General features: G+C 41.0%; 3 protein-coding genes and 1 non-coding gene across 6 annotated transcripts in view; all 4 read right to left on the reverse strand.

The window, feature by feature from the left end:
- nckap5l (NCK-associated protein 5-like) overlaps positions 1-3,196 on the reverse strand; it is a 57,498-nt gene extending 54,302 nt beyond the window's left edge. Inside the window, exon 1 of one of the 2 annotated variants that reach the window (XM_005918760.3) lies at positions 1,944-3,196. Coding sequence is in view for 1 of the 2 variants with exons in the window: in XM_005918759.3 (XP_005918821.1) it covers positions 1,465-1,492 (28 nt within the window). In the remaining variant the exon portion in view is untranslated. Of the gene's footprint in view, positions 1-1,464 lie in introns of both variants that reach the window. The other variant, XM_005918759.3, reaches the window with a different exon arrangement.
- A 121-nt stretch (positions 3,197-3,317) lies between these two features.
- Positions 3,318-16,425, reverse strand: kansl2 (KAT8 regulatory NSL complex subunit 2). Of its 2 annotated transcripts, none has more exons than XM_042219286.1 (10): positions 16,310-16,425; positions 14,668-14,925; positions 14,323-14,495; positions 12,685-12,799; positions 9,387-9,550; positions 9,142-9,305; positions 8,885-8,981; positions 7,065-7,318; positions 5,374-5,577; positions 3,318-3,868 (listed from the first exon to the last, which is right to left on the reverse strand). In XM_042219286.1, the coding sequence occupies exons 2-10, from the start codon at positions 14,916-14,918 to the stop codon at positions 3,779-3,781; spliced, it is 1,512 nt and encodes a 503-aa protein (XP_042075220.1). In that variant the 5' UTR covers positions 14,919-14,925; positions 16,310-16,425; the 3' UTR covers positions 3,318-3,778. The 2 variants fall into 2 exon arrangements, with proteins under 2 accessions (XP_042075220.1, XP_042075221.1); XM_042219287.1 differs by having other exon boundaries at positions 5,324-5,577.
- On the reverse strand, positions 7,940-8,074 carry LOC121814274. The gene has a single exon (XR_006054239.1). It is a non-coding gene; the product is annotated as a small nucleolar RNA SNORA2/SNORA34 family (small nucleolar RNA).
- A 327-nt stretch (positions 16,426-16,752) lies between the features above and the next one.
- Positions 16,753-23,645, reverse strand: ccnt1 (cyclin T1). The gene is made up of 10 exons (XM_042219357.1): positions 23,601-23,645; positions 23,152-23,456; positions 22,380-22,461; positions 22,165-22,293; positions 21,667-21,727; positions 21,069-21,131; positions 20,930-20,975; positions 20,518-20,681; positions 20,355-20,425; positions 16,753-20,269 (listed from the first exon to the last, which is right to left on the reverse strand). Exons 1-10 carry the CDS (start codon positions 23,643-23,645, stop codon positions 18,959-18,961), a joined length of 2,277 nt encoding a protein of 758 aa, XP_042075291.1. The 3' UTR covers positions 16,753-18,958.

A 23,645-nucleotide genomic window follows, 5' to 3' on the forward strand; every position in this document is an offset into this window, starting at 1 on the left:
GAGTGAATGCGAGGGGCCGCTGACCTGGTCCCCATCTTTGGAGCAACCATTTCAAAGGCAGCAAGATTGTGCCGTGGTCCCTAACCACCGTTATCCCTACTGTAACTGTAGTATAGATTACACGGAAGCTATGTCCTGCTTTAACATATAGTCTGAGTTTATAAATGAGCCTTGAGTGACAGTGACAGCTACTGTTGCCAGCTTTACGTCATTTTCTAATATTTTCTAAATAAAACTGTTGTAATGAAAATAAACCCTGCACTGGTTTAATGCCATGTTGATGAAAATCAGTTTGTTGACAGTTGGATTATGAAAGCCAACAAGGGCAATGATATTTTCCAGATGACTAGATTATTTTTCTTTTTAAAAGTTGTAAACAGACAAAGACAAAAAGCATCACCGTTCTTGTTATCTATAGCCTAACAAGGCCTGACCAGCCGTCCTACAAAATGATCAAAACAAAGTTTTCACCAAATCTGCAAAATCAAATGCAGATTCATGAAGGTTCGACTTCTGCTTTGTGAATGTCATGTTTACCGTAATTCAGAAAGCAGCAGGCAAACATCAAACGTCAGAAGATCTGATGAAAATATGGCATTTCTGTTTGTTTCATGTGTTAATTAGAGAAAGGTTATCCACCCCTGTGTGACTTTTCATATCTGCAGTTTATGACCTGCTTGGTTGCATTTTCATTTTATCAGCACAACTATTGCAATGTTTAACCTGTTTTAAATGCACTTATTCCGAAAATGATCACTTTTAATTCCTCAAAACATTTTCAGACTTCTCCTAGACAAGCAGATCTGCCAGGATTAGTTGGCTGATTACAATCACTGAAATGTGGGGATTGTCTTTTTTACCCCTGGTGTAAAAGAAATGATTTAATTATTTTTTAATTAGACACAGCGAGTCCTGAACTTTGGGTAAGTGTTTAAAAATGATAAAATGACCCGTGGAACACAAAATATCTCCATATTAAAGACTGACTGCTTGGCATTGCGCATCCTGTTGTTAAGCGGGACTCTGGTGGTTTTCCAAACTCATCATATTCATACATGCACACATATCAATTCAGACTGGAGGTCAGCGCAGACCAGCTGAAGTTAAAATTCCTCTAGTCTGCACGGTGAAAGACACATTTTAAGAGGAACTGGAGCTCAATTCGGCTGGTAAAATAATCAAACCAACAGCTCTCCTCCTTAAAAATGATCTGAACTTCACATAAAAAAGGGTGGCTCATCCCTCCTCGCATCCATGCTGCAGACACATTAATTCATTCACGAACATCACTGTGAGGCTGATTTATTCTTGATTTAAAAATCCTGGTTTGTGCAGCGTCAGCCTCCACTCACAGCCTGAATCTCTGACAAAGCCCACACTAATGAAGCGCAGTTTATTTCCATTATAAACTGCCTTTTCTCTGCATCGCTGCGAGATGACAAATGAAAAACGAGCCGCACTTACAGGACTCGGATGACAGTTCCTTTTCCATGTTCCCTTTTCAGGTTTTCGAGGCTCAAACGGCGACAGGATGTATTTCAGCTCCCGCGTAACGCAGCTGAACCAAACCAGATCTGAGCTTGGGGAAGCCTCCAGGTTTTTCCTTCTTTATTGGCCCCTTTTCTTGGGGACAGGCCCTTCAAACCCAAACCCTGCGCCGAAATGGGTCCCCTCCGCCACGGGTAAGCGCGCTGTTACGCCCTTGCGTTTCTCCCACAAACGAAGAAAACGCAGGAAAAACGCCGCAGCGTTTAAGGCTGAAGCAGCCCGCAGCAGCAAATCAACATTTTCAGCTGTGAATCGGCGCAACCTTTACATGCCCGGTGATGTTAAAACAATGAAGCGCATGCAAACGGATCAGTGTCGGTATTCCTGCGAACCCATCGGCCAGCCGAGCATTTCAGCACATGAAACGGCGTTTTTATCGTTTTTTAAAAACTCACCTCATTTGGATGGAAACTGCCGCTGTGTTGCCATGTCCGGTAAAGATAAAAATATACTATTTTTTCTTCTTTTCTTTAAAATCTCTACCTTGGGCTCATTTTTGCGGCGGTGTCCTGCTCCCCCAGCAGCGGCCGCTCTCCTCCTCTGCCTCGCCGTTTAAGTGTTTGGGTTGGAGGAAAAGTGATGTCATTGTATGAAATTTCATTACCCGCCCCACTTTTTTTCCCCTTCTTTCGGAGGCTGTCCCACGTTGCCAAACATAACTTCGCTATATACTTAAAAAAAATCTGCCCCGTATGTGTGGTTTGCCGTGCCTTAAAATACTCCTGCAGGCACCACCGATATGGACACGACCAAGAAATCCATCAAAAAATAATTTGTGGTTGAAAGAGTGACATTTTTAAAGTCAACACACAAACAGCTGAAAACCTGATACAGCACTCAGGCTTCAAGGCAATTTAACCCAAACAACTAGAAATAATACAACCGCATGACAAAAAGAGGTAGGGTGAGTGTATGGAGCTAAAACTGGACTAGAGGCCTTAAACAGCTATTTTTCTGAAGGTGACCTCAGGCTTAAGTGCAAATCTGGACTAGTCTATGTGGAACTGAAACATGCTCGAACACTTTACAATACAGCCTGCGTTTACTGGTGTTTGAATGGAGATGCAGAGGAAAAGAACAGCTGGAGAATAAACAAATATGGGTGTGAAATGACTTCAGCTCCAAATTTTCCTTATGTACACTTGACAAACATGCACTAAACTGCACCAAATCTTTAGTACTCACAGAGGGAGTAAATTACAGAATCCTTCCAATGGTTCCTGTTATCTAAAGCCAGATGAAGGCTTCTTAACAATGTGTGAAAGCACAAACTACATCTGTTAAAGGTTTTTTGTTGATCATAAGCATAAAACAAGTTTAATAACCATATATTGTCTTTATTCATTTAAGGTTCCCTTTTCTCGCGCAGTAACAGCTGAAGCTATAAACTGCTTTTCTGCAGGAATCAACTATAAATTTAAGCAGTGAAGCATTTGCAGATCAGCACACGTCCTGTACTTTTTATTTATTTGCAACTACAACCAATGAAAATGTGGGAGATAAATGTGGGTGATGAAAAGGTTTGCTGTCCCGCATAAAATGAGACGACTGGTCGATCAAACAAACTGAAACACAAAACCACCTTAGCAGACAATAAAAATTACATCAAGTATTTTCGTAAATACTGGCTACAAGGGCATATGCAACAACAGAATGTGTTAAAGTGTAATAATGGGAGAAAGTTTCCAGTTGCTTTAAAGTTTTATGGAAATGTGTTTTCTGCTGCAGTGGTGGAAAACATGCTGATCAGAAACAAAGTTACCTAAAACCCCATTTATTTCCTCATCTTTATTTCAAACCAGGCAGTAGGAGCAGAAACAGTGAGGCACATTACAATGATGTTTATAACTGAAACTGCACAGTGTAACATTTTACCCAAAACTTCAGTTTTCTCCCTGCATTCCTCTAACATGTCCAGCTGACATTTCTGATCCAAACGCTTCCCTCTCAGCTGACCTTTCCCTGCACCTTCACACGACTCACCTGAAACGGCCTCACACTGGGTGACGTCTCATTTCAGGCTGGATTTTCTTTAGTATGAAACCAGGAGTCTAGTTCCCCACATGAAGTACAATATGCTGAAAGGTTATTATGGAATTTCTGCCCATTGATTCCAAAAACATGTCGCCTACTCCAGCTTTCAGTCTCAGTAGGAGCCGCTGAGTACTTTAATACCTAATGTGGGCTGTATTATAAACGAGTAGCAGTGACAGTTCTTTGAAATGCTGGTTCATCTGGGAGCGTCGGCTGCAGCAGAGTGGATGTCTTGGAGCGAATTGTCAGTCGTGTCTTCCTCACCTCCGACTGCCTCTGACACCACCTGAGTGGAAGAACAAAGATAAAGCACATTTACTGCTAGTTCAGATCATCCGTTTGTGTAAAGGGCCGACAGCACGGTACAAAAGCTTCTTTTCAAAGGGTTCAGTGATTCTCTTAACCCCACTGAACATCTCACTTCATATTTTCTTTACACCACAGCTTTCAAAGTTTTGATGACAGATTGCAAAATCTAGAGTGACAGACTGAGGGGCAGAGAAGAAATACAACATCAAATAAAATAAGCAAAAACTAATAATTAAAACTCAAACTTCCCTGGCAGCACAGGGCAACCTGCAGAGAGGCTGTTACATTCCTAACCTGATGCATATGGAAATATTATAAATGCTGCTCTTATTTTCAAACATGTCTATGATAGACTGAGTAGTCAGTCTGACACGAGGTAAGGTCTGAAATTTTGTGTTTTAAAATTTAAGTGTTAGAAAAAAGGTTTTAGTTAGGAGGATTTAATTTAGTCCAGCTGAAAGTGCATTTGTGTTGATGGAAAATGCACAAATCTCATTGCCTCCACCGTATGCAGATAAGTTGAGCTTAGGCATGTAGTGACTGCACAAAGGCATTTTTTGTAGCAGGAGAAACCCAGCTGCAGGTAAAGCCTGTAATGAGTCTGTTCCAAGGACTGTAATTGTTTTGCCTCTATATAGTTTATTCTTTAGTGAGATGGCAGCTATAATTCTTGAATACATTTGCTCTCAGGAAATGTTAGAGGTAGGTACTACTGAAACTGGAAAACTTGCTATTGGTGTTGTCCTGGACTGCTGCATCTTAGTATGTAAAGTAAATGTTATGGTCTGTGGGCCACTTTGTGAACCACAGCTTCACAGACTGAATGTGACCAGCAGAGGTCTAAAGGTCTTTGCAGACCAACATGTACATGTTGTAGCAGTCTATAGCCACTTGGGGGCAGTCACAAATACGCCTGTTTATTACATGTTTGTTTATACGAAGTTTATTTTTTGTGGTGAATGCCCCCCCTTTCTTAGCTGAGGCAAGATTTTAATGGATATATTTTAATTTTTCTAAGACTTGTGAATTTCTCTCTCTCTCTCTTTTGAAGAAAATACAGCTATGACACAACACATGCCAAAGAATACACCTGTAATCATGATTATTTGTTATTTGTATCCTTTGTATCTGTTCAAAGGTGTTCATAAATTAAGTCAAATCATGTCAATTAATGTCAAAAAATGATTTATTTTTCTTCAACACTGTTCACTCATAGGAAGACGATGGACATAAAACAGATTTCATAAAGGAGACTGCATCCTCAATAAAAGCTCCTAAAGGTACGTCTGAGATAGAGAACAAATTCATTCATTCATTCATTAATAAACTAAAATCAACCCTAACCTTTTTTGAGTTTAATTCTTTTTTTCCTGTGATCAACCTGAAAATGTTTTCAACACAGTACAGTTTGAATTGAGTGCATCAATGTTACCTGCCACAATAAGATATTCACGACGACAAAACCCCTGATTGAGAGTTAACCTGGTTGTTCATGATGGCGTCCACATCTCTCTCTGAGAGTTCCTGCCCTGAGGTGTCAAGGTCCTGGTCTGGGTCCTCGCCAGTCAGGATGTCCATCGGGGCCTCAGCTATGGCTCTGATGGTTTGGTCCTCCAGGGCCAGGGCTGTGTCAAACTGCAGAGGGGACGGAGGACCCTGCATACCGTCCCCTTCCACATCCAGGTCCTGCAAAACAGAGATGCTCAAAATTGCTATTGGAGGCATTTTTGATGGTATATTTATAGAAATCCCCCCGTGTGTATTTGTTTTTTAAGCTTGCTTTCATAGCCATTTGTTTCATTTGACTCAACCTGAGATCAATATTAATGGATCTGTTAACAGAAGGATAACATAGAAGCTTATATGTCCCTTTATATGCAGGCAAACAGTGCCTATGTTGGTAATAACCCACAAACGGCCCATTCAAAGTGAGGAAAAACCTGATTGGGCAAACCGTACCAGCATTTAAGATGCTGCTTTACTGAATCATTGTAACCTGCTGCACATGCAACAGTCTGTCCACTTGCAACCTCTGCCCCACTTGAGCCAGACTCCCTCTCCTTTAAAGGGTTAAAATCCAGAATATATAATTAAATATAATTAATATTTGAAATGCATATTTCAGACTGAAGTAGTTTTATAATAGTCATTAAAGTGGAATAAATATTCCTATGTAATAATTTTACAGTATTTTTTGGAGGGGTGAAGTTTTTTTGTCATTAGGGTAAAATGTGTTAGGATTTTTAAGGCTCTTCCAAGGGTTAAAACTCATAAAATGTTTCCTACCATAAAGCAACTTACTTACTCAGCTTTTTTCTTTTTTTAACTCTTTTTAAAATTATTAAACAGATATTGCCCCATTGATAATTTGTGGGCTCGCACGGTCACACAGTGGTTAGCACTCTGTCCTGAGTTAAATTCAAATATCAGACCAGGGAGGTGTCTGTGTGGAGTTTGCATGTTCTCCCCGTGTTTTTGTGTGTTCCCTTTGGATTCCTCCCACAGCCCAAAGACATGCAGTTAGTGGGGTGATTCTTAATTGCCCATAGATACAGACAACCATTTGGTTTTGTGGTAGCCCTGCGACAGACTGGTGACCTGTCCAGGATGTACCCTGCCTCTTGCCAAAATTTAAATTTTTTAGAGTGATCACACTTGTCAATTTGCAGGTCATCAGTGACACTGTCGCACAATTACATCAGTTTACGCTTGCCATTATGGTGTTACCAAACCCTGCAACATTCCCCTGAAAGATCAGTCAGCACTCAGAGAAGAGTACAGGTGTCACCACACAGAGATGATAAAGAAAACATAACTGGGTAACTTCAGTTGTAAAAATAACTTGCTCAAGTAAAAGCCTTTCGTCTGCTGCAATTTGTAACTTTCTGTAGCTTTTCTTGTTTGTACTTTTCTGCTCAGTAATGCATTTAAAATAAGTGTGAAGACCAGCAACCTCATTAAACCAAAAAATACTCTACTCCAGAACAAAAAAAACAAAAACATACTACAGCAGCATGACTTGGCACACTATCCCCTGCTGTGGTGGAAACTTTACAACAGCTTGTTGAAAAACGCATTCAGACTGATACTCATCTTTCACAAGAGGAATTATGTGGAACGTGATATGTGTATTAGAGAGAAGAGGTTGGTAGGTGACTGTCATTTCTACGTACATCGCTGAACTCGAGAGGGAGGTTTTCTGTGGGCTGAAGCTCTGCCGCACTCAGGTACATGTCTTTGCTCATAGGGGTGAACTCCTCCTGTGGCGGAGCCTCCTGCTCGGGCTGGTACATGGGCGGAGGCAGGGTGAGGTGCAGCGGGCAGCGGGGGTCATCTGACTGACCCATGTGCACAGTACGATCACATGGAACATCTTTTAACCCTGGACACATTTTAAAAAGGATCTGGTTGCTGTCCTGGTAGATATCTGAACATGTGGCTGTCAAGGAAAATTTGATTATCAAAAAGAGAAAAAAAAAAAAAAAAAAAGATAAGAAAAGAGAGAGAATACCAAAAAACTAATTAAAGGGTAAGAGTTGCGGAGAATTAATGGCAAGCTGCACTGATGCTTCTCTGGAGGCCCTCTGTTGTCCAACACTTGCACCAATTTCTAATTGGCTTTCAAATGTCACCCATCAGCATCCAGCACCTACAGTCGGCCCATTTTCATTCTCTAACACCATTTCATTGTAAGTATATGACAGTGAGACAACTGCCTTCAAAAATCATGGTTTGTATTCATCTGGATTTCTCAAAACCTTTGCCTGATTAAAAAACAAAAAAAAACAAACAAACAAGAAATATCTTAGAAATATTTGGAAAGCTTGATAAACGTCCTTGTTGCATTAAAGTGATGCCTTTATGGTTTTGTAGAGCATGTTAATGATAAAATTCTCATGTCTGGGTTCAATCAAACTAAACTGGCTATTGGAAGAACAAAATTCTTAATATTCAATAAAGGAAAAATTGTTATTCTCACACTGTGAGAACTAAAATGCAAGACTGAAAAATATGAAACGGTACGCTAGTCAAAGTAGGTTAAGAAAGATTTTGTTCCTTCCAACTGAATTGATTAGCTCCTTTGTTTTCTGGGAAACAAATCAACAGACCACAGGAAGCTGTTTATCTAGGCTCCCGTTGAAACGAACAGCTACTACAAGCTGCTGGTCTTGATTGGGGCCAAGGGGAGGAGGGCGGAAATGAGAAACGTAACTGAAGAGTGTAGAAATCAGCAGAGAGCAGATCAGTCTACATCTGGCTCATTCATTCAACAGAACAGAGCTTTAAAACACACTCCATTCAAACTTAGTCAAAGCTAACACCTGTTAGCTAACAGCTTACCTTTGTCTCATCAAACCTTTCCTGGTGCATTATGAGGAGCTGAATGAGATCAGCCTAGTGTTAATGTCCAGCACAGAAGCAATACGAGCGGAAATTAAGCAAAGAGAGTCTCATTTCATGACACGTCTTCAAACACAGCTCCTCTTTTCACTGTGGAGCATCGCTGCACTCAACTCTTTATCTCTGGTAACCATTCTTGAATGAAGCCACAAAGCCGCTCCCAGCTGTTAAGAGAATATTACACTAGCTAGCATCACCCAATATGCCCTTTGGCATTAAATTTTGTATCTGAGTAGTTACTAGTATAACAACAATAGCAATAGCTTATTTCACAAATCATATAAAATTGTGTGTTACAATGTTTGCCCTGTTAAATCTGGCTGTGCATCATTTAACATGATCTTATATTAATGTACATTGGTCATTTGATTCATTGTGAGTGGAAAATGTGTACAGTTGGTACAGTCCCACTCTCAATACACTATATATTTTACATTTAAACCCACCAATTGGCAATAGAGGACAGTCTGTTCACCGCTGTTAAGCTGGTTTTGAAAAATTCATATCATACGTGATACTATGATGAGTATTCCACCCATCATCTTTCATTCAGTGATTATTTAGTCACACTATTAAAGCCATCAGAGGATACGTGAGACACAGTGTCGGGCCATAGGCAGGCAGGGATTGGTACATCGGGTTCCCTCCATGAAGGAGATGCATTTTTCACTCACTGTTCTTGTGTGTGGCTACAACCGAAATAACAAACAAACATTAGATAATGAAGTGAAACGTAATCATAAACAGTTGACGTTTTTTTAATTATCCCTCTATGACACGACTGCCAGAGAATATAAGTAAAGAAAATGTACAGATTTCTTTAAACTCTGTATCAATTCAAGTTAGCACCTGAGGGCCTCCTTCTGTCACAGCCTGCCTCCTTTCCCTCAGCTGCCGGTGCAGCAGGGCCTCCACCCCGTACCGGCGGCGGTATCGACGCAGAGCTTTAAGCTTCTTCAGGTTCTCCCTCTCCTTCATGGAAAGACCTTCAGGCCCTGTCAGGAGGCTGGTACCTGTAATCAACATTAAAAGGTTTGTGTCACTCAGAATTAAGAGGAGTGAGCAGTAAAAGCATAAATTTGTCCTATGATTACCTATAGCTTCATGCTCCATTTTGCGGTTGTGCAGGTATCTGCGCTTCTTCTCTTTCAGCAGGTGCTGCAGGCGTTTGAACTGATCAATATAGAGGGACTGGAGTCTGATAAGTTTTTCTCGAGTGATTAGCGCCACTTCTTCTGCAGTGTACACTCCTGCGTGTCTGCCAACACATAGCATTGAAAATCTAACGTCCATTGAGTTTCAAAACATTAAACTACTCAGTATCTAACAATTTAAGACTAAGATAAGTAATTCTTAAATCAACATACAACATTATGTTGTGCCACTGGATGATGAGCTCAGGTATTAAGTCAGAGGTATTAAGTTATTAAGTCAGAGTCATCACTAACAGCTTGTCAATAAACACGATTCGAGCCTTTGTAGGTTTGCATATTAACTACTTACTTTTTTTAAATTTTCTGTCAACGTTTTTAGCAAAAAGAATGTAAAAAGCAAAAGCAAATCAAACTCTGTTCAGAATTTTTATGTTATATCAAAGAAAACCAACTAATTTAATCATTATTTATATAGGGTTGGCAAATATTTGGCCGGGGGGGCAGAACTTGCCCCTTACTAGGTGTGTGAAAATTGTAGAAAATTCAAAATTTTCAACAAACAACACTTCGAACCCACAAGACATTTATTCATTTCAATTCGACAGGGATGACTTATAATTCAAAAACAAAGCATGAAATTGATGTGCTGCACAATAATTGCCAGTTACCAACCCTTGTTCATAGTTGTGCTTTGAAGTAAACAAAAATGAGCTCGACGCCCCAGTTTAAAAGATACCAATTCAAGGCTGTCGATCATTACAAAATGGCATATGTCTATGCTGTGTATGCTTTACTTCACTTCATATTGCCTGAAGTGAAATCTTAAACTCGTGCTTTACTTTGAGCTGCCACAACCTGTTCTTAAGCATGTCCAATACCAGAAGCCTGGGGAACATCTTTAAAATAAAAGGCTACAAAGCACTCCATATTTTCTTAAAGTGATTACACTTAACTCTGTAGCTCACATTCCAGTGAAACTGCTTTTTAATTCAGATAAGAGCTAAGGCTACGTCTGCACTAATCCCCATAAATTGAAAAATGCGTTTTTGTCTAAAAATGCTGCGCGTCCACACCACCGTTTTCATCCACACTGACAACACTACGCTCCTATACTGCGCATGCGTGAAAAGTACCGTATTTTCACGACCATAAGACGCACTGTACTAAAAGGCGCAGTCTCAGTTATCTGTGCCATTACTGTATTTAACACACACATAAGGCGCACCTGATTATAGGGCGCGGGCTTTATATACAATCTATGCCCACACTTCCCCCTTTAACGTTCTCATGGTGTCCTCTACTACGTCCGCCTTACAACAACAACAGACACAAGCACACAAGTGTGCGTATTTAAAAATAGAGCGGGAGCAAAACTGAGTTTGGTATTCACATTTATTTTACCGGTAATCGTCATCAATCAAACCCATCGAAGTCCTCATCCTCTGTTTCTGAATTGAACTAAATCTCCATCAAACATGCCAGGTTCACTTTCTTCACTGTCAGTCACTTTCCGTGCCGTGCGGCTCCTCGGAAATGATGCCGGCTTTTGCGAAAGCTCGAACAACAGTGCCAGCAGACATGTTAGCCCAAGCATCTACAATCCATTCGCAAACTGTGGCGTAACTCGCCCGGCGCTGCCTTCCACTCTTAGTGAAACTGTGGTCTCCATCGGTCATCCATCACTCAGCGGCGTGGGAGTTCCTGACAAAGGTTGGAGTTCCTTTGTCAGGCCTCCCGGAATGACAGCAAGCTCAGAGTTCATTTGCTTCACTTGTTTTTCACATCGGCTGTGAGATGGGCACGCATAGAGTCACAGATCAACAGCGATGGTGATACGTTGAAAAAACTCCTTACATACAGCTCCCTCAGCCACTCTTTCATCATTTTCTCATCCATCCAGCCCTTTTCATTTGCCTTAATGATGACTCCTGCTGGAAACTTCTCTTTAGGCAAAGTCTTTCTCTTAAAAATCACCATAGGCGGCAGTTTCTGTCTATTAGCATGGCAGCCAAGCACAACAGTAAAAGAAGACTTTTCGTACCCCGTTGTGCGTATCGCTACCGTGCTGGTCCCCTTCTTCTCCACAGTGTGACTCACAGGGATTTTGAAAGTGAGCGGCACCTCGTCCATGTTAGTGATGTGGCTGGGCTGGATGTGTTTGTCGGCGATGTGTTTGCTGCAGTAGGAGCGGAAGATGGCCAGCTTTTCATTATAATCCGCTGGAAGTTGCTGCGCTACCGTAGTCCTGGTCCGGATGGAAAAATGGCACCGTTTCATGAAACGAAAGCACCAAGACGGACCTCCTTGGAAATGTTAAATTTTTATTTGATGAGCGTTAATGCTTTTAGTCTAATGGTGACCGTCGAAACGCTTCTCCCACTCGTTCTTTGCTCGATGATCCACTGCTCGAGTCTTTCCTCCAACTCGGGCCACCTCGCCTTATGTCCGCGGAAACTCAGCTGCGTTTCTTGACCTGTCGGAGCTTGTTTTCCAGCTTCCTCCACTTGCGAACCATCGATTCATTAATCTTAAATTCTCTCGCGCTGCTCGATTTCCATGTTCCTCCGCGTAGCTGATGGCCTTCAGTTTAAACTGTGCTTCATAAGCGTGTCTCTTTGCCATTTTCAGGGTTGTTAAAACAACGATGTTCTGCATAACGCACATACCTGTTCTTTTATACACAACAACGCCCACACTTCCCCTTTAGCGTTCTCATGGTGTTCTCTACTACGTCCCCTTACCAACAACACACACAGGGCGCACTGCACTATAGGGCGCGCCGCACATTTTGAAGAAAATCTAAGACTTATGTGCGCCTTATAGTCGTGAAAATACGGTAAGACGATTGAACTGCTTCACTTCCGTCTGCCATTTATTTATTTTCCGGCTCTTTGAAAAGTCGCAGCAAAATGTTGAGGAAAGGTGTCGAGTTTTATCTGGAGTATGAAGATTAATATCAGTCTGTACAATAGGGCTATCAAAATTGAGAGCTAACAAAACAACTGCTGCACAATGTTGCCGCCATCTTAGTTGAACTGGTCACGTGACTGCATCACATGACTAAAATGCATCATTGTTTTCGCTGTCCATACAGCCGTCTCAGTGTGGAGGGGGGGGGGGGGGGGCAATGCATTTTCAAGTCTGAACATGGCCTAAGCCTTCTATCTTGAACTACAGATTCTTATTCAAACTACATAACTACACAATGTGGGTTGAGAAGAAAATCTTAAGAGCTTACTTCAGAGGATCCTCGTGATCACTATCGATGCTGTCAGCCTCGCTGTCCGGATCTCCTCTCCACGTCTGGTCCAATACCAACGGCCCCTGCTCTTCCTCACTCAAACTGTCCTCATCTAGGAAGAGGGAGGAATTAGTGGTATTTTTATCTGACTTTTGGTAGAGCATGCTAGCGGGCCATCGTTATTACAGTGTTTTTTGGAAAATACGGCACACTTAAAATCAATCCTTTGATTTTTCTGAAAATCAACAGTGCCCCTTATAATCCCGTGTGCCTTATCTATGAATTCTGGTTGTGATTACTGACTTCGAAACGATTTTATGTGGTACACGGCTAGGGGTGGGGGGAAAAATCGATACTGTGTAGTATCGTGATATTTTGTTTGCTAATAATGTATCGATACAGGGACAGCAGAAATCGATATTTTGTTACAAAAAGGTTTTGTGGACTGGAACATGCTCTGACTTCAGAGCATGTTGATCCTTTTTCTGAGCAAGAATCCTGACACTGTCCAAATGTGTTTAACTTTTTTTATGGCAGCAATAAACATGACAGTTTACTTATTTTAATTTAAGACATGTTTTATTTTAATTAAGTTTAAAACTTTTTTATTTAATGTAAAATTATATTTTGTTTTAATTTACTTTCAAATTCTTCAGTTGCTGAATGGGCTGCATAGTTTTCATATTGCATAGTTCAGAATAGCTATAATTGTACCAGATGGTTGCATTCAGTTAAGTTGGACTAGACTGTAATACAAACCGTTCAGTTTGTCAACAATAAAACTGACTGAAATGAGAGAAAGACTGAGTGCGAGACTTTGATATTAGATAAAATGAATATTGATAAAGTTTACCTTTATGTACAGAATCTGAATATCGCAAAATATTTAAAAAATTGCAATAATATCGTATCGTGAGTTAAATATTGTGATAATATCGTATTGTGGGATGTATGGTGATTCCCACCTCTATACACGGCGCTCGAAAATCTGTCAAATGTTTTAGTACGACTTTGCTAAGCTACGAAGCCGCACCGCTTGATGGATTGTCGGAGCATTACGGCTATCGAAGACAGGAGCCTCGCGGAGTGATATGTACGGTGCTTCAACATAATATTACCGCATTGTGTGTGTATAACCTCTTTTTAAGTTTTATGGCATATAAATGTGGATATTATACATGGTTATGCTGAGGATATGTTGCTCAGTTTCCACTGGAAATGCCTTTTGGTTAAACTGTCAGCAAGGAATTTGCATTTGCACTGTTAAATTTTTATATAACTTTAATGCACATAAAAAAACACAGCTTCTTGTTTAAGTGAAAATACATTGATGCTTTGGGGTTTTTTTGCACTAACAAAGTTGTGGAGTTGTAAAGTATTTTGTCTAGTGTCAATTATATCGTCAGTTATATCGTTATCTCAAATTTTCAAATGTATATCGTGATAAATATTTTTGGTCATATCGCCCTGCTCTACAACTAATGAATGAAACTTATAAACTTTTTAATCTTTTCACAAGTGAACCAAATAACCCAACCAATAAAACTAATAAAACAACAAACAGTCTGTACAACTACATCAGCTTAACCCACATGCACCCAAATTACTATTTCCAGGTCAAAAAGTGGCCATTACCTAGAATGCGGCTGGCTTCAGAGCGTCCTCCATCAAGGCTGTGTGACTCTGCTCGGCTGTACCCACTAAGTTGAGACAGCAGGGCCTCCGGTGACGGACCAGAAGACGCCTTTCTCATTTGAGCTCGAAGAGCCATGGCATTCCTGCGAGCGTGCTCCGCACAGAAGGTCACTCTACAGAACAGACATTCAAATTGAAATTAGGAGGCTGCATGGTACTGATGAGTTTATTTACATTCCCCCTTCTCTTGGGATTAAGTTCCCATTAATGAGATTCACAGCAGATAATGATGAGATTTAATTTGTTTTAACGATTGTTAATGGCTGATTTAGACCTTCCACCCACCCGTCTTTCCTCTCTGCCTTTGGTGCGGCATTGGGACACCGCTTCCCGTTCTTGGCAGAGACGTAGCTGCACTGTTTGTAAGGCGCATTCTTGTCCTCCAAGATGTGTTTGATGCAGAATTCCAAGCCTTCAAGTCGTGGCTGAGAGCAGGGCCGCTGGGTGAAGGAGCAGGCCTGTGGCTCCTGAGGTCGGGGTGTCTGGGTCACCCGGTTCCGACTTGAGGGCAAAACATGAATCCGTATCCTGTTCATTTCAAGCCTGCATGTAAATGTAATAACAAAAAAAAAAAAAAAAAATACATTTTTCCTGTTCACACTAAATGTTTGTATGGCTGCATGCATGAATAACAGCAAGAATTCCTATAAAAACATTTGTTTGAATGTTGGAATAATGTTGGCCTCTTTAATGTATTTTTATTCAAACTACTAACTTTGGTGACCAACAGGCTGGTATTTCAGAAACTGCTGATCTAGAGATAAAAGATGGGTCACACAGATCCAACTCTAGGGTTTATAGAGAACAGTATGAAAAAGAGAAAACGTCTAGTGAGCAGCAACATGTCAATAGAAAGAAATTAGAAGAGGACGGCTAGACTGCACTGAGCCGATAGGAAGGCAACAGAAACTCAGATAACCGCTTGTTTAATCAAGGTATGCAGAAGACCACAGCACGTCAAATCTTAAACCAGATGGGCTATAGTAGCAGAAGACTGGACGATGATACTCCTGTAAGCTAAAGCGAGCAGGAAGGGATTGGAAAAGCAATGTCAATTTAATATATACTGAAAGGACAGGATCTGATGTAAACAACATGAAGCTCCATCCTATGTTGTATGACCAGTTCAGGCTGGTGGTGCCGGTGTAATGGTCGTTCAACCCACACTTTGTTAAAATCCCACAGCATACCCGATTCTGACAATGTTCAACCCTTTATGACCAGAACACTCATCTTCTGATGGCGGCTTCCAGCAGGATAACATACCGTGTCAGAAAGGTTTAAAATGGTTTTCTGAACAATTACAGTGTACTTAAATGGGCAGGATAGATACTCGTGGTTTTTCGCCTTTTGATCCCAAATATAACCAAAATAGGGAAAAAAAAAGCATATTGAAAATATGCACATAAGATGTCATAGACCAAATCACTATGAGTACTTAAATCTAAATAAAGCTGTATAAAACTAAAACAATGTTTTCATGTTATTGGTTTACTGACGGGCGATGTCAGATGGCCGTTATTAACATCAGTAAAAGCTTATAAATGTTACGCATACAACCTAAAGGCAATTGTAATAAGTAACAAAGAGTAATAAAGGCCGCATTAATGTAAGAGAGAATGGCATTTTTTTTTTTAATTTAAATATAAATCGAGGAGACAAACTCCTCTCTGCGTTAATGGATAAACTCTAACCGGGCGCCACACCGAGCTTCAGCCCGCCTCTCCTTACTGCGTCACTTTAACAGTTAAGACGGCAGTCGCCATCTTTGATCAATCGCTGCTAACGGCAGCTAAATGCTAATGTTCTCATTTTGCAGCGAAGATAGCAAGTCGGTGCCACAAAATTGCCGTATCCCTCCATCACGCCAACGTGATTGTATGCCAGAATATGAACATATCGCTAATTTCTATTTGCGGCCCCCTACCTTTGTCTCGGACATCCGAGCTAGCGTGAGCTCCAGAAGAACACTGTTACGTCGATTTTCCTGCATTCCCTGTTAACTGCCACAGCCGCCGCTTACAATAAGTAACCCCGCCCACCTAGAGATCCGATTAGCCAGAGCGCCGGAGTGAGGTAGCCCATTGGCCAATCCAGTTGCCATTCAAAGTGGCATCCACCCAATGTATTTACACTTTTATCATAGACCAGGGCCTCGAACTCTTTAGAACACAACTTGACCTCAAGAGGGCTACACTTACAATACCACTGGATAATACCCCCTATCTTTTAAAAATAGAAGAAAAGAACAGTATATTTTGAAAACATTCAAATGTAAAACTTTGACACACCATGCATTTACAAAATGATGATATATCAAGTAGAGTAAGTGCAATTCCATCAGTTGCTCTACAATGCCTGTATTACCCCTCAAACATATTTTTTTTGCAAAATATAATGGGTAAAACTCGATCTTCTTTCAGGGCAGATCAAGCTCCTAGACCGCATTTGACACCCCTGGCATAGATTGATTCACCTATAAAATGCAATGTTATTGATGAGCCAAAAGCAGCACTTTCTTAAAATATTTTTATTGACTTTGAGAATAAAGCAACCACATTATATAAAAAAAAAGAACAGTGTTCACATATTTTAAACGGGGAAAAAAAAAAATCTCAAAACTTTTTCTTTTTCAGACCTGAGTGTCACTGAAAACACCAAGACATGAAAACACATGAAATTTATTGTAGCTATATGATTTTTGCATTGTTAGGTTGCATGAGTGTCGTCCTTTTTTTCTTACATATGGGTTTTAATATGAAATGTGTCCTTTTTGTGGCTTGTTCACAACAAAATGGTAATACTTAAAATGGAAGCTTTGCCCAGATTAAACAAAATGTTTCAAAAACAGTGGCAATTTCACACCAGAAAATCTATTAGTCTAACCATTATACACGTAACACTTTGTCAATTGCATTGTAGGCAAACCTACTGAGATAAATATTCAGTGCATTTACTGTTTCCCTGTTACAACCAAGAATAATAAAACCTCTGCTGCATGAGCAAGAAGCTTCTCTTTTCAAGCACATTTTCAAATATATGAAGGGGGTAAAATATACAGCTGGACGGCTGATTTGCTGTGCTACATTACTGTAAAATAAGAGCACTAATCCTAAACAATTAAGTTTTATGAATAGGCAATAACCTGCTTATCTTGCCAACAAAATCTGGGTATTGGCCTTCATGCTCAAGAAGTGGAGGTATATAAATAACCTGCTGGTCACATATGATTCTGTACAACCACAGAAAACATGCAAACATGTTTTTATGATGAATGATGGCATGTGGGCAGATAATAAAACAAACCAAAGTTAAATATCCACCAATTTAGTTTAGAGGAATGCACTCGAAAGACAAGTTTAACATGATTAAATCAGACCAGAGTGAAGTGACAGCTACACTAGGGTTTACACTTTTAAAACATCCCCACAATTAGATAAAAACAGATGAGCTATTAACTTTTATACTGTGTTAAAACTCTGTATACTGTGCTTATTAGGGTCTAGCAAATCTGGGAAGAAGTTTTTCCTGACATAATTTCTTGTCTTCTGAAAATTATACATTTCCATATATGATGCTTATTTCTTTGTCTTTGCATTTACCTGTGATCACCCCAAAAAAATGAACTCCTGAGGAAAAACAATAAGGAAAGAGAAATAGTCTAGATAGATGCTCTTTTTGTTGAATTTCCTTCATTGTGACCAAAGCGCACAGATGTTTCAACCGTTTGTGAACAGATGAATGTTCTTGCCATGAACTTAGTGTATCCATTCAAGAACCAAATATGAATATTTTACAACCATTTAAAACAATGACTGCAAGACTTAAAAACTTAAAGTGAAAAGTACAAGCTTTTCCTAATTTACATCCTTTTTTTTTTTTGCAAATTTGCAAATATAAAGGTTCCAATGTTTGTTTTAAACATTTTTTTTTTACATTTTTTCCTCAAATCACCAAATAGCACAGCAAATATAACATATACATAAGGGATGAAGCCATTTTATGGCTCACAGAAAAAATAAAAATGGGAAAAATAAAATAAAGTAAAAAATATATCGAAAAGATGGCTTTGGAGACATGCACTCTAACTAGGCTGTACAGTCTTAAAGAAATGACCATCTGTTCCAAAAGAACAGAGGTTTAACCCTAAAAAAAGGTAGAAAAAGGGGACATTTTTTCTTTTTTAGAATCATTTGATCAATAAATAACACCCTATAAAAACATTATAAAAAGAATCAGTAAGAAGACCAACCAGGTATGTCATGGAAATTTTTCCAAACACATTGACATCCTCTAATTCCCGTCTTCTTGTCACATATCATTTGAATTTTTCAAAAAGAAAAACAAAACACTATCTACACTTTCCCATGATTCTTCTTGTCTCACATTTTGCAAGTCCCATTATTGCCCCACGAGTACGCCATAAAATCCTTTGTTACCCCCAGTACATTTCTCTGCTGTCACACTGAAGACTATAAAATGTTGGGTGGCTGGAAAATATCATACAACACTTTATGTAACAAGATGATCAAGATGTCAAGTAAAATGTACATAATGTGGTTTCCTGATTAGAAACTTATTTGGGCAAAGGCGGCAGTGGGGGAGGCGGCTCCGTGGGCAGGGGAGGGGGCCTAGGGTTGTTTCCTCTGGAGCTGCTCGAGTACCGATAATCACCATACTGAGATCTGTAGTCAAACATAGACTGCTGGGACGGCTGCACACCCTGTGCACTCAGCAGTGAGTTTAGCATCTCAAAAGTGTCCTGGTACTCGTTGGACTGGGCTCCGCCAGCTGAACTGTGACCATTAGTGTCAGTTTTGTCGCTTTTGGAATGCGAATAGCTTCCTTGGTGGTGGGGGAGTCCCAGAGACGGAAGAATGTCAGAACCGTGCCCCAAAATTTGTCCGGAGGAGGAAGACAGGGGAGGTAACTGGTAGGGATTCCTAGACTTGCTCACTTTGGAGGGTGGGTGAGATCCTGCTGAAGGATCCTGGGAGTGTGTCCTCTTGCGTGAGGCAGACGAGGATGAGGACGAGGATGAGGAGCTTGTTCTAGAGGAGTCACTTGGTACTTTTTTGCTGCTTCCCAGCGTGCCGCTGGAACTAGATGAATGTTTGTGTGAAGAAGAAAGTGAGGCACTACTGGAAGAGGAATGGTGGTGGTGAGAGTGATGATAATGGTGGTGGTGGTTAGAACGCTCCCTGTGCTTGTCCCTGCTTTTGCCATCCTCTCCTGAAGTCCCCCTCTGCTTGTCAGGCACTCGGATTTTGACTTTGATGTCTGGATCCTGGCCTCGACCACTGCTGCTGTGTCCACTGCTTCCTCCTGATCCTCCAGCAACTGGGAAGCGCATTTTTAGAGAGTCATGCCTCTCCTTCTCCAAGGGGATTTTAAGAATAATGGGTGATGGGTTGGACATGTCAGAGGAAGCGCTGGGTGGATGATGGTGATGCTGCTGCTTCTCCTTCCTCTGTTGCTGGCCAATGAGGGCCTGAGCTGCATTGGCATAATCTCTCTTTACGCTGGCCTCCATGTTCTCCAACTTTCTCTTTTGGGCAGCCAGGACGTCAGCATTCTTGGCACGGTACTCACTCAGCGACACCTTAGCTGGGGCGTGGACCTCATGGTTAGGCTGCTGCTGTGGTTGCTGTGACTGCTGCTCAGATCCACCTTGACCTTTACCACTCCAAGTCTGAGCACTGCCAGAAGCATTTGTGTCCTTGTCGCCCACTGATGAGGAAGAGGAGGCAGAAGGTGGAGCAGAGAGGCTCATCAGGCCTGCCACAGTACTCTCTGATGAAGCCATGGAAATCATGCTGATCATGGTGTCCCTCTGGTCACCCTCCTCCTGGACTTTTGGCTTGGCTTTTGGTGTCTGTCCGCCAGCCTGGAAGAAGAAAAAATTAAGTCAATGTCCACATTGAATCGGGAATTTTTAATAGCAAAAAGGAGAAGTTAAATTTGCGTTGTACCTTCCAGTTGCGAATTCGCTTCAGTCGGCTGGGTGTTTTCTCCAGGATTTGCAGGAACTCGTGTGTAAGTTCTGGAAGAGGAGGAAAAAAACAAACAAACAAGTCAAATCAGCCCTTTTATTATCTAAACATTTTTTTCTTAAAGAGCATTTATTGCACATACCGTCCAGCAGCTCGAGGGTAACTGTAGGGTCAACATACTCCCACCAGTGTTTGCCATCTGTAGACACGGGGATCTCCCAGTTGGACCATTTGCAGGCGAGGTGGATGCACACACAGGCTACAACAGGCGGACTATACTGCAGGCAGAACGTTGTCAAGTGCAGGCTATATGGCATGATACGTCCAAGAAAAAAAGCAAACAGAGAAAGAGAAAACAGAAAATCAGTGTATTGAGCTTTAACAAACCACACACAAACTTTGGTGAATACCTAGCATTCACATAAGAAAGACACAACCCTGTGTGTGTGTGTGTGTGTGTGTGTGTGTGTGTGTGTGTGTGTGTGTGTGTGTGCGCGTGCATGTTTGAGAGAGACAGAGAGAGAGAGAGAACTATGGGTGAACTCTGAGCATACCTGTTGGTGGCCATAAAGTATGATGTTTGGGCCAAATCCTTGCTTGCTGGAACAACAGCAGAACAAAGAGAAAAAAAATTTATAGACACAGCAAAAACTTGAAGATAAAATTGAGCAAAACCATAAAAATGATGCTCACCCCTGACAAGCTGAGTGCATTTGACAACATGTGTATGAGGATGATCGATGGTGATTTCAAAAGCTGTAATAGAAAGAGAAGAAAATGTAGGTAGACATTAATAAAAGAAATGCAAAATCAATGTATACTTATAATCCATATGGAATACAAATCCACTTCCCACTGGCAAAGATAACATTAACAAAGCCGCTGAAAACCAGAAAATTTGCATTGTGTTAAAAATCAAGTGGTGGGGAGTCAGAGTTGAGTGGAGTGTCACTTTTCATGGGAAAACATCCTGGACAACATGAAAATGTCAACACCTGAATATGAAAAAAAAAATTAATGGCATGTAAGAAGGGGAAAAAAGTAGTTTTGAGGCTCCCTCTTTAAATGTCTTAAAAACACATAGGTGAAAAAGGTAAAATGTCAAAAGTTAGGGCTGATAAAAATGAAAAAGCTGAAACAGGAAATGTAAAAGTGGGTGATTCAGTTTTGAAGCATAAATATCACTTCCAGTGCTGCTTACTGCAAACTGTGAATTGAAGTAAAACATGTTAACTATTCTTGTTCTCTGGGGGGGGAATTCAAGGGACCCAGTTCTTCCTTCCAAACTTACCCAAGGTCTGGAGAATTATGCTCTCAAGAATGACCAGGTCTTGGGCTTGTTGCAGGTAGGCCTGAGGTTGAGAGGACAGGCACGTTACTCACTGGGAGGCCGCCAATTGTTGAAAAACAAGAGCAACTGTACACGTTATGTGGCCGAGAATTTCTGACCATTTGTCTGAAAGGCTTTCTGGCATACATGTTTGTTGAAGAAGCCTCAGATATAAGTGATGAAAAGTGAAAGCTACATAGCAAGTACAGATGCTCGAGTTTTACAACTGCTAGACATCACATTGCCTGCATGACTCAAAACCTACACAGGCTAAGATGTATTTTGCCTTTTACTCTCTCAACCCATGTAATCAAGCAGCCTTAACAGCTCAGAACAAATACGTGACAGAGTAAATGTTCTCAGATTACATGCAAGAAGATTGCCATTTGCCTTATTGTAAGAAAAAAAATTTCTGCTTCAAAAAAAACCTCCCTCGGACAATTGCAGTACAATACTTACATCACTGCGAATATCTGGTGAAGGGTCCTGGGGATTGAGGCAGGCATGGGCCACCTTGATGACATGCTCCAGCTTTCGAGGCTGCTCCTCTACCTTTGCTGCCAGGAACAGAGCAGCAGGTGCGATGACCTGGAAAGGGTCAGTGGAGATTTAAAAAAATGATTCACATTAAGTAAAATCATTTCCATGATTCAAGCAAGAAAAGCATTACTTACATTTCTGTGAAATCTGGTGAAGGACTGGATCATGTAAAAGCGATGCATGTACACAATGGCTGTATTAATTGTAAGTTGAGAGCTGATACATGGCAGTTAAGGAAAAAAGGTAAACAGTGGGAGCAAATTACATAACATCTGTAATGACTGCATACTTTGAAAATGGGCTGGAATCGTCGGTATACGTGTGAAATAAAATAATTATAAAATAGTTATAAGGATAACTATAGGTTTAATATTGCTAATTAAGTATAAAAGTTAATGTTGATAAGCCTGTTATCGTAGCAGCCACAGAATAACAAAGTTAAACAACACTTTAGCCACCGGCTAGCTGGGATAAGACTCTTGATAACACACAAAGCGATGTTTTCGAAAACTAACACATCTAAAACACTTTTTCTGAAACATTCTACATTACTATATGTCTAAACGTGGCCCATTGTCCTTCTAATTTGCGTTTATTCGTTGATATTTACCAGTGGTGAAGCTAACGCTAACATGCTAACGTCCTGGAGGCCGCCGACTACACAGGCCTCTGCGGCCCAAGGGTTAGCCCACTACGCCGCTATCGCGTAACGCTTGTAAGCTCACGTACACCTTGTAAAACCAAATTCCACAGCGTTAAACAGAAGTGGAAGACAAAAACAAACGTGAAACCGTCGAACAAAAGACAACAACAAACTAACAAACACCAGCCACACTCCTTCTCCGAGCCGGCTCGGGAGAGAAGCTAAAGTTAGAGCGCTAACAAGAGCTCACGACAAAAGGATACACATTGAGCCGCTGTCCCATGTCCTGGAGGAGGTTCGCCGCCTGTTGTCTGTATGAGAGCTCCTTGTCGGGATCAAGTCCAGCTCGCCGAGATGGGCTGTTGTCGATCTGCTGCCGGGTGAAGTACCATTTGTTGTTACTGCTTGCGGGGAGAGAGCGAAACGAAGCCGCCATCACTGAGAAGGACGAGAGTTTAAAATTTCTGCGCGTCACAGGAACACACGTCACGCCGGGCGGCGACGTCAGCGCGCCTCGAGCGACGGTACAGCAGAGGTCTCCAAAGCGCAGAGGGGTCTCAAAACGTAACTTAAAGTCTCATACGATCTCTCTTGTTATTACGCTGTAACAGCCAAAAGCGAAATCTCCGGTAAGCTAGCTACAGCCTCTGTGCTCCATACACCGCACAGCTCAAGAGGTGAATCTCCTTGTCCTGCATCAGTATACGCCCACTTTTCTTCCTAGGTACTGACTAAAAGTGCACATACCTTTACTCAT

This window comes from Haplochromis burtoni, unplaced genomic scaffold (assembly GCF_018398535.1).
Source record: "Haplochromis burtoni strain Fernald_Lab_line unplaced genomic scaffold, NCSU_Asbu1 Contig_31, whole genome shotgun sequence".
In the NCBI taxonomy this organism is placed as follows: Eukaryota; Metazoa; Chordata; class Actinopteri; order Cichliformes; family Cichlidae; genus Haplochromis; species Haplochromis burtoni.